A 15,406-nucleotide genomic window follows, 5' to 3' on the forward strand; every position below is an offset into this window, starting at 1 on the left:
CGACTCCACGGCACATCTCCACCACCACCACCATACTTGAACTTCAAACTTTTCTTGCCTTTAATAAATAACAATAATAAAACAGTTGTTTGCTAGGCCTATTTTCAACAACTTCCATCAAGGGTTGAGCTTGGCTATTCATAGTCCAATACTTGTTTATTCTGCCAGGGTAGAATAATAGTGAACTCTATTTGAAAGTTAAATATGATATGATATCAAAACACTGAAGTGTAACAATGTACCATTCATTCTGATCTATTTTCCAGGAAAAAAAGCTTTTTCAAGGGACCAACAAATTTCCCAAACACTAAAATCTCTTTTCCAAGTGGTTGTGGCTATATATTCTTTTCTCTATACCACATCCAGTACTACCTTCTTGAAGGCTGAGGGTAACTGCCTACGTTTATTTTTAAACCGAATAGCTTATAATAGGTAAACTACTAATAAAATGCTTAAACAAAAATTGACGACTGAAACACTATAAATCAAATGGAAATTAATTTTCACTCTCAAAATCTGATGCACCTAAGTGCATTTTTGTTAGTATATCTTGGTATACAAGTCAGTTTTCATGCCATTTAATAAGTAAATGTCAGATATCAGAAAACTCATTCACAAATAAATTAATTCACTCACCTGGTAAGCCAGGTTCCCCCTTTTGTCCTTTTGAGCCCAGCAGATTTGGATCCATTGGTCCAGGAGGGCCTGGGAGGCCAGGTTCTCCTTTACCACCTTTGTCTCCTGCAGGACCAGGAAATCCTGGCTGACCCTGCAAACCATCATCACCTACAACCAGCAGGTGTGGGGAAGCCAGAACAGATCAGATTCATCCTTCTAGGATTAGTGCATATACAGATCATTCATACGTTCCGATAGTTGGATAGGAATTTGACCACTAAGAACAGTTATGCAGCTGAGTCAGTGTCAATGAAAAACTAGAGCTCACACACATTATTGCATTAAAATAACAATCTCTCGCACTGACCACCTAAGACAGGCAACGTCCCTTAAACAATCAATAAATAAGAAGGATTCAGATGCAGACAGTGCAGACCCGGTCAGGAGGCCAAGCCCCTGTGGGCCCAAGCGATGTTGACCGTCCAAACCATAGGCCCTGAGGATCAGACTCTAGCTACCTAGTAGAAACAGCAAACTGTCCCTCATCTGATTATTCAGTAATGCTTGTTAGTAATCTCATACATGAGCCCTGGATATCCACAGACAAATGTAAAAACCTTCCCTAAAAGCCGAGACTGTAAATTCCAAAAAGGCAAGTTCTCCCCCCCCCCCCCCCCCAAAAAAAGCTAAAGAGGATAGAGAGAAACACTGTTAACTGATGATATATGGAGGGGATAATAATCAATGTAATGAAACAAGCTATATGAATGGTTGAATGTGAAGCTGATGATGTGCCCTGTAAACTTTCACTCAATGCAAAATAAAAACATTTAATAATAAAATAACAATCTCACTTTCTTCTGGGATTCCTTCACAATAATAGTGACCATAATAGAAATTTCAATGTTTGTGCCATATATTTTGGTATTCTGAGCTAAGCATTCATCATGTTTCATATCATCCAATCTACTCATGCCACAAAATTGAAAACAGGACAGATTTGAGTGGCATATCATATAGAAACAAAACGTAACTAAGCAATGCTCCTTTTAAAGCAACCAAATCAAAATATTCTGTATTAGCATAAAGTAATATTTAATTTTCTATCTCACATACTCTGAATATTACCTTTAAGACCAGGAGCACCACTCCTGCCAGGAATTCCCAAAAGTCCTGGTGGGCCTGGAGGTCCCATCATACCCATTTCACCTTTGACACCTGTAAAGAATATCACTGAGTAATTATTTCCTTTCATTAATCTTGGAAGGATAAAAGGTATGTTTTAAGATGTCAACTGGCAATTATTGAGTGTTAAATTTTATACCTTTTCACCTATGAGAAGCTTTAGTGACCACCACTGCCAATATCTGTAACCTATGGCTAAATAGATTCACTGTTTCCAAAGATGGTCTACTAATGAAGCACATCTGTCATGATGTGTTTGCGTATCTTCCTCCCCTTGAATCTGGACTGACACTATGCAATGACCTTGATGACTGTCTCTGAAGCCTAGATCATAAGATGCCTTGCAATTTCTACCTGGGGCTCTTAGAATACTTGCTTTTGAGAGGCTTCCTCTTAAAATTAGTTGTCATGGAAAGAAGTGCAACTACTCTGATACCATGAGAAGTTCAAGTCATGGGAAAAAGCACCATTAAAGATGAAAAGCAATGTGAAGAAGACAATGACTAGGCGAGCTAAAAAGTGCTATCTTGAAAGTACATTCTCCAACCCCACTCTAGTTGGTGTCATGTAGATCAGAGATAATCAACCCAGTCTATCCATCCCTCAATTCCTGACCCCAAAAATCTTGATCATTTTAATCCATTAAGTATTGAGATGTTTATTATAGAACAACAGATAATGAGACTACTCACAAAGTGTTGTGCAAATAGCAAAGTGACTTTCTTGCAATCAAAGATGTGTAACATTCCTCTGTAAGGGTTATTGTCAGTCTAGAAAAGTGTATTATGATAATAATCTGCTAGAATCATATTAGTTTGATTTTCCTAAATCCAAAATCAGGGAGAAATTTAAACAAATTACCTGGCAAGCCAGTGAAACCTGCTTTTCCGGGGAGCCCTGGTGATCCTGGGGGTCCTATAGGACCAGGTGCTCCAGGAATTCCTGGACTGCCTCTTTCACCAGGTGGTCCCGGAACATCAAATCCAGGAGGACCTGGATCCCCCTTCTCTCCTGGTATTCCATTCAAACCTAGGTAATACAACACCAATATTGCAAGTATTGAAAACGTATTTGGTTATTCTTTCTAGGGGAAAAAGCTATAGAACCCCATGTATGATAAACCAAAGAGGGAGCCAGAAATACTCAACGTTTCGTGTACATAGATGATCTAACAATTAAGCTTTAGGATTTTCAAGTATATTGCTTTAAGATAGTGTCTATGAGATAATTTCTGGTGAAAGACCAATTTTTCTTATTTCATAATCCTTCCCAGACTAGTATTTTTTACAAAAAATACTAGAAATGAAATAAAAAGCCAAAGGCACAAAATATAAGCCTACTTTTTTGAGTATTATATTAATAAAATGACACTTGAAATTGCTATAAATATTTCTATACGCGTACTCTCAGTCTCTGTCCTTATTCCACTGCAGACTGGTAACAGCTTGTGATCTGACAATACCGATCCCCTAGCCACATTCGGATTTATCTTGCTCTAAGGCATTACGTACTATAAAACTCCATCACTATATTCCCTAAGGAGTCCTGGTGTGGCGCTGTGGGTTAATGCGCCAGATTGCAAAGCCGTTTGAACTGCAAGGTAGGCGGTTCAAGCTCACCAGCTGCTCCTTGGAAACCCTATACAGGGTCTCTATGGGTCGGTATCGACTCGACAGCACTTCACAACAACAAACATATTCCCTAAAAATTAATAACTCCTGAATAAGTCAATTACATTAACTCATTTGATTCATTTTGCCTTCCTTTTTATATGGTTCTAATAATATAAGGAAGGATCTCTGGTAGTGTAGTGGTTACAAATCGGGCTGTAAACCTCACGGTCAGCAGTTTGAAACTACCAGCTGTTCCGTGGGAGAAAGATGAGGCGTTCTGCTCCCGTAAAGATTTGCAGCCTCGGAAACCCTGTGCAGGGTCACTATGAGTCGGAACCCACTCCACAGCACTTAACAACAATAACAATAATATGTAACTATCAGTTGTTTTCATTTTTAACTTTTCATAGTGATTTGAGTGAAGGTTTATAGAGCAGATCATCAGTTCAACACCTCATATACTTTGTTTCATTTCACTGATTGCAATCCCCTCCAGCCATTTTGCTATCAGTTTTTATTGTTAACTTTTGTTTCTCAGTATTCCAACTGGGATTTAACTTAAAAAAAAAAAAAGATGACATAGCAAAAACATTGAAATTTAGGAAGTTTCTATAAAATTGAGTTATTCTAAAAACTGAGGAGGTTAAACATGAGTATGCTTATGATAAAAGAATTACACTAAAAACATGATTCTAGTTCCCATTCCAATACTTACTTATAAGCTGGGTGACTCACTTAATTTTTCTGGTTCTCATCTGCTAAATGGGAACAACTCTATAACTTAGTACGAGCTGGGAGCTAAACCAGATAATTGCTTCAAGTGTTCATTCAACAGTAAGATCTGATTTTATTGTTGAAGATTTACAGGTAACAATTTTTATAAGCAAGATAGATGTGGGGATTTTAAAGTACTCTTAAACTGACTATAAGCAAAGTAATTTGTTCAATAAAAATGTATTGGAAGACAAACGTTAGAAAATTCCACTTAATTGGTATGGTGTTGTTGTTAAGCCATTGAGTTGATTCTGACCCATAGCCACCCTGTTTCAGAGGAGCAGCAGGTGAGCTTGAACCACTGACTTTGCAGTTCAAATAGCTTTGCAGTCTGACGCATTAACGCACAATGCCACAGCAGGACTCAATTGGTATGGTGGTGGTGGTGTTTTTAACGTTGTCATTTTATATTAAAACACTCTTAAAAAGGAGAGAGGGACTTTTTATTATTTGTGAAGCACATGGGGTTGACATGAGTTGGAATCAACTCAGCAACAACAAGGATGGGATACCTAAAAGTAAGCACTATTACAGCTCTACATACATCACTTATAACTCAAGTGGTATTCTAATCATTGAATTTTCAGTATAAACAATGTAAAATTTAAAATATGCCCCATGCCCCAAGAGATTAATTCTAGAAAATCAGGACAACGAAAGCAGGGACTTAAATCTGGAAAAATCTTGTTTGATTTCCCATTATAAAGCTTTCTTTTATGATTTTTGAGAAAGAACTACAATACCCAGTAGACCTAATGTTCAAGAGGCAGGGAGTTACAAACAGTTCAGCAGCAACTTGAACCACCTAAGCATTTAATTAGGTCAGGAAACAAAGCTAGGCATGTAAAGAATACAACAAAATGTCTATAAATCAAAATTATTCGGAATGAGTAAAGAAACTGATTTTAGGCATTTTCTTAGCTGTTCATATAGCATATTCTATAAATGAAATATATTTGCCATTGGTGGTCGTTTGGTGCCACTGAGTCAGTTCTGACTCATCGTGACTCTATATAGTTTCTAAGGCTGTAAATCTTTATGGGAGCAGAAAACCTCATCTTTCTCCCATGGATCGACTGGTAGATTTGAATTACTGACCTTGTGGTTAGCATAGTTTGTAATCTACTACAATAACAGGGTTCCTTATTTGCCAACAGAGACATAATAAACTCTTTACATACACAAAGAGTTAATACTCTGATGCAGTTCACTTTGACCTTCTTATTTCTGTCTGAACTTTATATTACTTTGAATGATTATTTTGGAATGTATGCTCCAAAAGGTTGGTTAGAATTTAAGAATTAATTTGCTTTTAGATTGTAAATGGCTTAGTAGTAACATTTCAACAATTATTAGATGACTATGATTAAACAGGAGTCCTAGTGTGGCGCTATGGGTTAATGCGCTGGACTGCAAAGTTGGTTTGAACTGCAAGGTAAACAGTGCAAGCTCACCAGCTGCTCCTTGAAAACTCTATACAGGGTTGCTATGGGTCAGAACCGACTTGACAGCACTTAACAACAACAACATGATTAGACAAGTTATATACTAGGCAAGGATTTACTTCTTTACTGTTCTAATTATTAGTAAGGAGCTCTGTTGGCACAGTAGGTTAAGCACTGGACTGTTAACCACTAGGTCAGTGGTTCAAACCCACAGTTGCTCCATGGGAGAAAATGAGGATGACTGATTCTGTAAAGATTTAGTCTCAGAAAACCTACTCTGTTCTACAGGGTCACTATGAGTAGGAATCGACTCAATGGTTTTTCTGAGACTTGGCAAGCATTACAACACATTTGACATAGGTTGTTGGCATTAGAGTACAATCTGTGGACATGGAGGAAAGGATATTTAACTGGTCTCTAAAAAGATTCATTACAGTAGTAATCCTCTAAGCCAGGGGTGGGGAACCTTTTTTCTGCCAAGGGCCACTTGGAAATTCATAATATTACTTAATATAAATTTACATTGTTATGAAAAAAAGCTCCTAGGTTTACTAAATTTCAAGTCCTGCCTGTGGTTGCCTTGGAAGGGCCACACTATATGATTTCATGGGTTTATATTGCCCATGGTCGGATATTTCCCAACCCTGGACTAGAGAATGGCAAATAGCAAAGTTTAATGGTTCAAAGCAATACTAGTAAGTTTTCTTATTTATACATCAGTAGTGGAGTCCTGGTCTGGTGTCATAGGATAAGCACTGGAGTGAACCACAGGTCTACAATTTAACCCACCAACTGTTCCTTAGAAACCCTATACAGGGTCGTTATGAATTGGAACTAACTCCATGGCACTTAACAATAGTAACCTGTCAGGGGTTGTAAAAAAAAAAAAAAAAAAAAGGCATAATGTTGGTATATAATCAAAAATTTAAAAACAGGACATAAACAAAAACAACTTAGACTTAGCATAATAGCTAATGAGATCCCTATTGCCATTTAAGGTCAGAAAACACATTTCCATTGTTTCAAATCCAATGTATGCACATCTGAACTTGTGCTTAAGCTATATGTGACTTAAGGAATGATCAAATGTTCTATATTTGCTCCAATTTTATGAATTATTATAATGCTTTATAATGACATGATGCTGTCCCCAGGAGGGCTCTTAGTTTGCCTGCCTAGATTAAAATAATAAAAAATTTGCGTCACCAGAGGGCTCAGCATCCATTAAACTCAAGTAAGTGCTTACATAAGCTATAACCGTGGGTGAGCCATGTGACTCTCTTTCTTATGGAGGCAGCAGGCAAACCCATTAAGGCTACATGCTGAGAAAACTTTTTGGAATACCTGGTAAACAATGTGAGAAAAAGAAAGTTTAAAGTCCTTATGAGTTACAAATTGATTGCTGGTTTGGGGGCAAAAGGAAAAACTGAACTTCAAAAAAAAATGTATTTTCAACAAAAATAAATGAAAATACCTAGAATATATGAAGGGGCTTCAGAAAGCTCATAGAGAAATGGATTCAAAAGATAATGGAACTTTCCACGAACTTTTTGAAGCCCCCTCATATTCATAATAGACTATTTTCCTGACCCTTCACTCTAGTTCCCATATGCTAAGAAAGTTTCAGAGGTTTCATATATAAAGGTCAATTATTACTCAAGTCTGAGATCAGTGCGAGAAGTTCTTAGATCTTGTTATTCCAAGACCATCTCTAACCTCAATAAACAATATTGAACATGCTGAATTGTATTATTAGAAATAGGTCAATTTTACATGAACTGAGAGAGATATAAATACTAGGGATTAAATAACTCTTAAGCTGTTACTTGCACATTTTCATCTTTACAGAAGCATGTAAATAATATGTTACCACCCAAATCTGCTTTCTGGGAGATTGTTAAGGCTATTCTTTATCAGTGAGTTAACCAGACTGTACATATCATGAGTACTACAAAATGCACATTTATTTCAATCTTACCAGGTTGGCCTATTGGTCCAGGAATCCCTGGTGGTCCTCGTGGCCCCTGACCACCTACTCCTGGCAACCCAGGAGGTCCCATTGGCCCAGGCTGCCCACTTGGCCCAAGATCACCTTTAAGAAAGAAATATAATATAGACATTATAAACAACAATAAATGTGTCACTAGTTTGTAGGAAACACAATATTCATACAAAAAGACATGTTAAGCAAGATTTTAAAATCATTTATTGAGCAATGAAAGTACACATAACTACCCAATTTCCTTAATAGATACAGCACTAGTTATTCAGCATAGTGGTTACGAATCGGGCTGCTAACCTCAAGATCAGCAGTTCAAAACTACCAGCAGTTCCGCGGGAGAAAGATGAGGCTTTCTGCTCCCATAAAGATTTACAGCCTCGGAAACCCTGTGCAGGGTCGCTATGAGTCGGAACCAACTCCAGGGTACTTAACAACAACAAATTCTTCAATGAGCTTCTGTAGTTTGTGATTTCCAAGACATTGGTCTATTTGATCTTAAGTTGTCTATTTATGAGCACACAGTTGTTTTGTCATATTCTCTTGCTATTCTTTAAATGTCTGCAGTGTCTGTAACGACAGCCTCGCTTCCATTCCTAACGTGCCTTCTCTCTTTTTTACTTCGTCAGTCTGGCTAGAGGTGTACCAATTTTATTGATATTTTCAAAGAAACTCATTTAGTTTCATAGTATTTTTTAATTGTTTTTCAAGTTTAAGATCATTGATATTTACTCTTACTGCTACTATATACTACCTTCTTGTGTTTGGTTTAGTTTGGTTTTCTTTTCAGATTTCTTAAGTGAAGGTTTAGATAATTTGAAAGCGATCTATATTTTCTAATGTAAGCTTTTAATCTATGAATTTCCTTCCAATGTGCTGTGTTTTATAGCACAAACATTTTTATATGTGGAGATTTCCTTTTAAATCCAGGGGTTATATGGGAGTGTTTTGTTTATTTTCAAAATATTTCTGGATCTCCTTAGATATCTTTTTGTCATTTTCTATTTGTAAATGTGTGTTCTCTTATTTGATCTGTTCTTGTTGAGTGCTGTCAAGTCGATTGTGACTCATACAATGATACCATGTATCACAGTAGAGCTGCCCCATAGAGTTCTTATTTTGACTGTTAACTTTCCTGGAGTAGATCACTATGTCTTTCTCCTGCAGAAAGTCTGGGTGGATTTGAACCCACTTTTTGGTTACCAGACTAGCACGTAATAGTTTCTGCCAGTTTTTTGTTTTGTTTTGTTTTTTTCTCTCAGCTATGAGGTTTATTAGGGAAATTAACAGGTTATAATTCAAGGTCAGAAATGCTCAGGGCACAGTTGTTCCAGTCAGGACAGCCGCTCCTCAGCTGTGTCCACAGGCAGGCCTCTCTCTGCGGGGGCAATGTTACAAAGCTCTCTTAGGGCTGCTGATAAACGCCCACAGGACACAGCACTCCACCAGAAATCTCAGCCTGAAGACACTCAACTGAGCAAACCTAGCTCCCCACAGTTAAGTGCTGGGAGACATTCCATTCTGCAAGCAAGTCTCCTGCCCAGAGTCACTTAGTTTTACTAACTTCATGGGCTGAGAAGCCCACCGACTCTGTCACGTGCTCTGGCTCTTGGTTTTACTGCTGCTGCTCCACCTCCACTCCTCTGGTGTTACAGCTTCCTGTCTCTGGTGGGGGTGGGGGGAGTGTGTTAAAGGAAGTGCTCCACTCCTGGCTTCTCTTCTTTCTTGGTAGTGAAATCCCCCTCCTGATTCCAAGATGGCCCATTTTAAACTCACGTTACAGTTCCAAGTTTTTACAATCACAAAAAACTCTGGTAACCACTCACAACTGAATCATATTATCCTATCAGTATCTTTTCCCACCTTCTTTGGCCCAGCCCTAGCAGGAAAAAGTCATTTGGTGGCAGTAACCTAGTAATGCCTTCCTCTGAATTGCTATAGGGTGGCATGCTATTTGCAAGGGGTTGGAAAAATGATTACTAATCCTGAAATCCTGTGCGGCTATGAAATAGTACATAAATAAAAGGGAACATTTTTTATATTGGGGTTAGTAATAACAGGTAAAATATGGTAATATCATGCTCACTATAACTGCAGAACTGTTGAGCATGATTTGAATAAACACAAATTATTGAATTTAATTTGAACTGAGATTACACAAAATTTAAACATTTTATTTCTTGTCAAATGATCTACAGATCTTTAAAGGAATTTTATAAAATATTAGCATATTTTACCAGTTATTACTAGCCCCAATGTGAAAATGGACCCCTTTCAATTTGTATATGACTTATACTATAGCCTGTATCACTCACTGTTCTTCTCACAGTGCAGCTCTTATACCCATCAATAATCCCCACTCTTCCCAGAGCTTTGAAAATTGAGTTCCTGCCTTATGCATCTTTGTCATAAGGATTTACTCAGTGTACGCTAAGGAACTGAAAGGTGGGTGTCATAAAATATTTTAATCTTTTTGGTTTTGTTTTAAGGTTTTTATAAGGAGCTCTGGTAGTGTAGTGGTTATGAATCGGGCTGTGAACCTTAAGGTCAGCAATTAATTACCAGCCGCTCCGCGGGAGAAAGATGAGGCTTTCTGTTCCCGTAAAGATTTACAGCCTCGGAAACCCTGTATAAGGTCGCTATGGGTCGGAACTGACTCAATGTCACTTAACAACACAACAACATTGTGGATTGAGTGAAAGTTTACAGGGCAGCTCATCAGTTTTACATTCAACAAATCATACACCTTGTTTTATTACAATGATTGTAATCTCCTCGATGTACCATCAGTTAACAGTATTTCTCTTTCTATTCATTTTAGCTCTCTCTCTTTTTTTAAACACTCAGGCATATATAATCATTTACACCACCAAAGGGCACCAGATCTTAGTCCCTCTCTTCCCATGAATCTAGAATCTTCAGCTGCTCTGTCTTTCTATGTCCCCATCTTTGCCTTCATTGCTGGTGTCGCTGCTTCTCTGGACAAGGTCTCACATTCCACTTGTGCTCTTCTCCCTTGATGGTCCTAGGGTCCTCTGTTTCTGGACTGTAAGATTAACTACTCCCATGTTTTTGTTACAAAACTTCTACCTTTACAATTGTGACAGTCGCAATTAGTAATGATAACAATTACTATTGAATCACTAAGAATCAGTGCTCCTTTTTATTAAAGGGATATGCCAAAACTATATAAACTTAAGGTGTTATAAAAATACCATTCCTTGTCTTCCATAATTTAAATTTTTTTTTCTTTTTGTATTTATGATTTGAGTGTTTTGGTATTTATTGTGAATCAGGGATCCATTTAATTTAGTAAGCCCATTGTCAACACCAATGTTTAAATACCTTCTTTCCTACTGACTAACAAGGGTACATCTGTAAAAACCCAACTTTCAATATAAACATGGGTATGTTTCTGAACTCTTTTCTATTTCACTGGCCTACTTGTCTGTTCTTGCACTAGTTCATGATGTTAAAATTGCCATGGCTTTGTAATATGAGTAAATATCTTCTCGACAAATGTTCCTTCTTTGTTTTTTTTATTGAGAACTGTTTTATCTATGAATAGATCTTTAGTCTCCTATTTGAGATTCAAAATTCATTTTTCAAGTGCCCTACAAAATCTTTCTCACTGAAAATGCATTATGTTTATAGATTAATGTGGGGAGAAATTACATTTTTGAATTGTGCCACCCATATACATGATTTATCACTCAATTAGTTCAATTTACTCAAGTTAATTTTTTCTAGAAACACATTGGGCACATTTTTCTTTAACTTCTAAATATGATATAGAATTCGTTGCCATTGCAAATTATGTTTTACTTTTTATATATTTCATTATTTCAAGCATACCACAATGATAATTTTTTTGCCACAATGATAATTCTTGAATATTATTCTTATCTCCTGTTCTTTGAAGACTCAGTTCAAATCCTCTTTAGACACCTTAGATGAAGCCCTAAACAAAAGTAATATTTTGGAATGCTTCAAAAATTTCCTTTTTTCTTTTTTATATAATTTTATTAGAATGTTCAGACTTCAGCACATATTCTTCCTCATACATGTATATCCTGATAAGTATTAACCTTATTAATTTACTACTGATCACTACACTGGTGTGGCATTGCAAGATAAGCACTGGACCGCAAGGTCAGTGGTTCAAGCTCAACAGCTGCTCCTTGGAAATCCTCTACAGGGTCTCTATGAGTCGGAACCGAGTCAACGGCACTCAACAACAAGAACAACATTGCTTTGAAAGTGCTGTAGTAATCTCCCCTACAGTCCTAGTATGGTGCTATAGGATAAGCACTGGACTGTTAACCACAAGCTACTCCTTGAGTGGGAACCAACTTGACTGCACTTGACAACAATTAAAAACCACAGTTTAGTTACTGAGTTCTTATATTCACACACTGGTATAAATGTGTTTGGTGGATGTGCTTCCTACTGAGTTTTCACAGCTGTCTATTGATTCAAACTATTAGTGATATATATTTACAAATGTTCACATTGAGATAACCACTATTATACTGAAGTCATCTAGATTTTCATTTCTTTTTTTTTTTTTTTTACAAAAGAAATACTTATTTAATGAATGAAAGGCCAATCACAAAGTATTAAGGTACAAATTGTGGCCTTTATATTTGTATTACCTATTTCTTACCTTACCATTTCATCCAGGGTTTCTCAACCTTAACACAGTATTCATAGTCATCCCATGTTTGTCAGAGTTGAACTGTGGCCCACGGGGTTTTCTTTCATTGTACTAAATTTTTAATGTGCTTAACATGAAAGTTTTCAGAGCAAATTAGTTACATATTTGATATTTATAGATAAAGTATTCTTTTAACATTGGTTGCATTCTCCACAATGCGTTAACACTCCCCATTTCCACCTTGGTTTCCTGTTTCCTTTCGTCTGAATTTTTTACTCCTTCCTGTCTTCTCATCTTTGCTTTTGAGCAAATGTTGTCCTTTTGATCTCATATAATTGATTGCTTTAAGGACTGTATTCTTTTCAGGTGATTTTGTTTATTTTATGGACCTTTCTATTGTTTGGCTGAAACGTGGTCTCCAGGAATGGCTTCAGTTATAGTTTAGGAGGGTGTTTTAGGGCTGTAGTTTTGAGGATTCCTTTAGTCTTTGTCAGACCAATATAGATTTTCTTAAGTATAGAGAAATCTCTGAGATCTTCAAGAGTAGTGTCCGGCTTTTTGCGTTTGTAGTCTTTCAACAAGTTTCTGACACAGTGGGAACTTAAATGTTTGACGGATGAAGGAACTGCATCTTGGAAAATGAGCCTCACTTTAAGTATTATTTTCAAGTTATTTTTACCTAAACAGTGTGGCATTAGATTAATGATAGAAAATTAAATCAATAAAACCAAACGGAGAGCACAGAAACAGATCCACACATATGTAGCTATTTGATTTTTGAAACAGGTGGTAAAGTAATGGAGAAAGGGCTATTTTAAATATATGATGCTGACCAATAATTATTTGAGACAGACTTAAATATAAAACTACATTGTTATTATTTAAGTGCACTGGGAACTGTACTAAAGTTTTAGCATCTGGTAAGGGTTCCTATTAGGACATGTTGTTGTTGTTGTTGTTGAAGTGCCGTCAAAGTCAGTTCCAACTCATTGATACTGTATAGGGTTTCCAAGGAACAGCTGGTGGGTTTGAACCACCAACCTTGTGATTAGCAGTTCATTGCTTATCCTACAGTGCCATACTAGAACTCCTATTAGGACACAGGAACCCCTTATTTCATTCCAAAGATTATACAAACAACTGTTAAGAAGTTCAAGTTTAAAATGGGCTTCAACACACTCCTTCTCAATCCATCTCCAGGACATACATAAAGAAGATATAGCAAATATTTAGTTTACATAAGAAGACTATTTACCATATTACTTAGAATTTGGAATGTCTCTACCTCCTATTTTGGGGGTCACGGTTGTACAGTTAGAGAAGTCAATTGGTGAAAAGTAGTGATACTGCTGCTACTGCAGCAGCTAAGTGCCGTTGAGTGTCCATTCTGACTCATAGAGACCCTGTATAGGGTTCTCAAGACTCTAAATCTTTATGGTAGCAGAAAGTCTCACATTTCTCCCATGGAGCATCTGGCGGATTTGAACTGCGGACTCTACAGATAACAACCTAACGTATAACCTACTACACTACCAGAGCTCTAATCAAAGAGAAGTATTTTTTATAGGGCTTATTTAGGATGTCTGTACTGGGTTACCTTGGGCAAAAGTTGAGTGAGGCTGTCTTGTTGCTTTAAAGGGAAATAGGAGCCAATCCAACATGCTTCAGGGGCATGCACCTGTTTAGATTATAATCTAGGACCCAAGGTGTCTGACAAGGGGAGTCAAATTCCTTTCAAACTAACAAGAAAACTAAATTACTAAATGAACTATGCTAATTTGATTCCTCTATGCAGCTAGAGGAGCTACAGATACATACAGCGTACAGAAAAAAAAAAAAAAAAAAGGTCAATATCCATCATAAAAAGGGAAACACAAATTTAAACCATCTTGAGAGGAAGGACCTAGACACTCAGGCATTTTTTAAATGAACAAAGTTGGGGAATTTAAACAACCTCACTTTTAAGTATCACTTTCAAGCTATTGTTACCTAAACAGTGTGATACTCGATTCATGATAGAAAATTAAATCAATAAAATATAATTGAGATCACAGACAACAATCCACACAGTCATTTGATTTTTGAAATAGGTGGCAAAATAATGGGGAGAAAGTTATTTTAAATAAATGATGCTGACCAAAAATTATTTGAGATGGATAATAGAATTAAGTATACAAGTTAAAACTATAAAACTTGTAAGACAAAACACAGAATGTATTTGCAACTTGGAATTCAGTAAATGCTTCTTAGATAGGGCAGAGAAAACAACAACTATATAAGATAAAATAATAAAGGACATTTCAGTAATATTAAAACTTTTGTTCATCAAAACATACTGGTAAGAAAATGAATAGGCAAGGTAGACAAGAATGTAATACTGACAAATGACTAGCATGCAGGGTATGTACAAGACTTTTCTAACAGTGTTCAAAAGATAAGAAGTCCATTTTAAAAAATGGGTAAAATAATTAAATGTATAATAGCCACAAGCACATGAAAAAGAGCTCAACAGCACTGTTGTAGTTGTTAGGTGCTTATGAGTTGGTTCCAAGTCATCACCTTATACACAACAGAACCAAACACTACCTAATCCTAATTCTGTGCCATTTTCACAATCATTGTGGTGTTTGAATCTGCCACCATGTCAATCCATTTTGTTGGGGGCCTTCTTTTTCACTGACCCGACTTTAGCAAGTATGTAGTACTTCTCCAGGGACTGGTTCCTCCTTACAACATGTCCAAAGTATATGAGATGAATGAAGTCTTGCCATTCTGGCTTCTAAGGAACATTCTAACCATACTTCTTCTAACACAGATATGTTTGTTCTTCTGGCAGTTCATGGTACATTCAATATTTTCCACCAATGCTATAATTCAAATGCGTTGAGTTTCTATGGTCTTCCTTATTCACTGTCCAACTCTCAAAAGCATATGAGGTGATTTAGAATGCCATAGCTTGGGTTCCCAAACTGACATCTTTGCTCTTGAACACTTTAAATACGCCCTTTGCAGCAGATTTACCAAATGCATTATGTCATTAAATTTCTTGACTGCTGCTTCCATGAGTGTTAATTGTGGATCCAAGTAAAAAGAAGTCTTCGACAACTTCAATCGT

At 36.7% G+C, this 15,406-nt stretch overlaps 1 protein-coding gene across 2 annotated transcripts in view; it reads right to left on the minus strand.

The window, feature by feature from the left end:
* COL4A5 (collagen, type IV, alpha 5) overlaps positions 1–15,406 on the minus strand; it is a 360,371-nt gene that overhangs the window by 112,587 nt on the left and 232,378 nt on the right. For both annotated transcript variants that reach the window (XM_006871035.1, XM_006871036.1), the window contains exons 30-33: positions 7,614–7,727; positions 2,665–2,832; positions 1,747–1,836; positions 637–786 (exon numbers count right to left, since the gene is read on the minus strand). In XM_006871035.1, coding sequence (XP_006871097.1) covers positions 637–786; positions 1,747–1,836; positions 2,665–2,832; positions 7,614–7,727 — 522 coding nt within the window. The remainder of the gene's footprint in view (positions 1–636; positions 787–1,746; positions 1,837–2,664; positions 2,833–7,613; positions 7,728–15,406) is intronic.

This window comes from Chrysochloris asiatica, unplaced genomic scaffold, assembly GCF_000296735.1.
Source record: "Chrysochloris asiatica unplaced genomic scaffold, ChrAsi1.0 scaffold00159, whole genome shotgun sequence".
Taxonomy (NCBI): Eukaryota; Metazoa; Chordata; class Mammalia; order Afrosoricida; family Chrysochloridae; genus Chrysochloris; species Chrysochloris asiatica.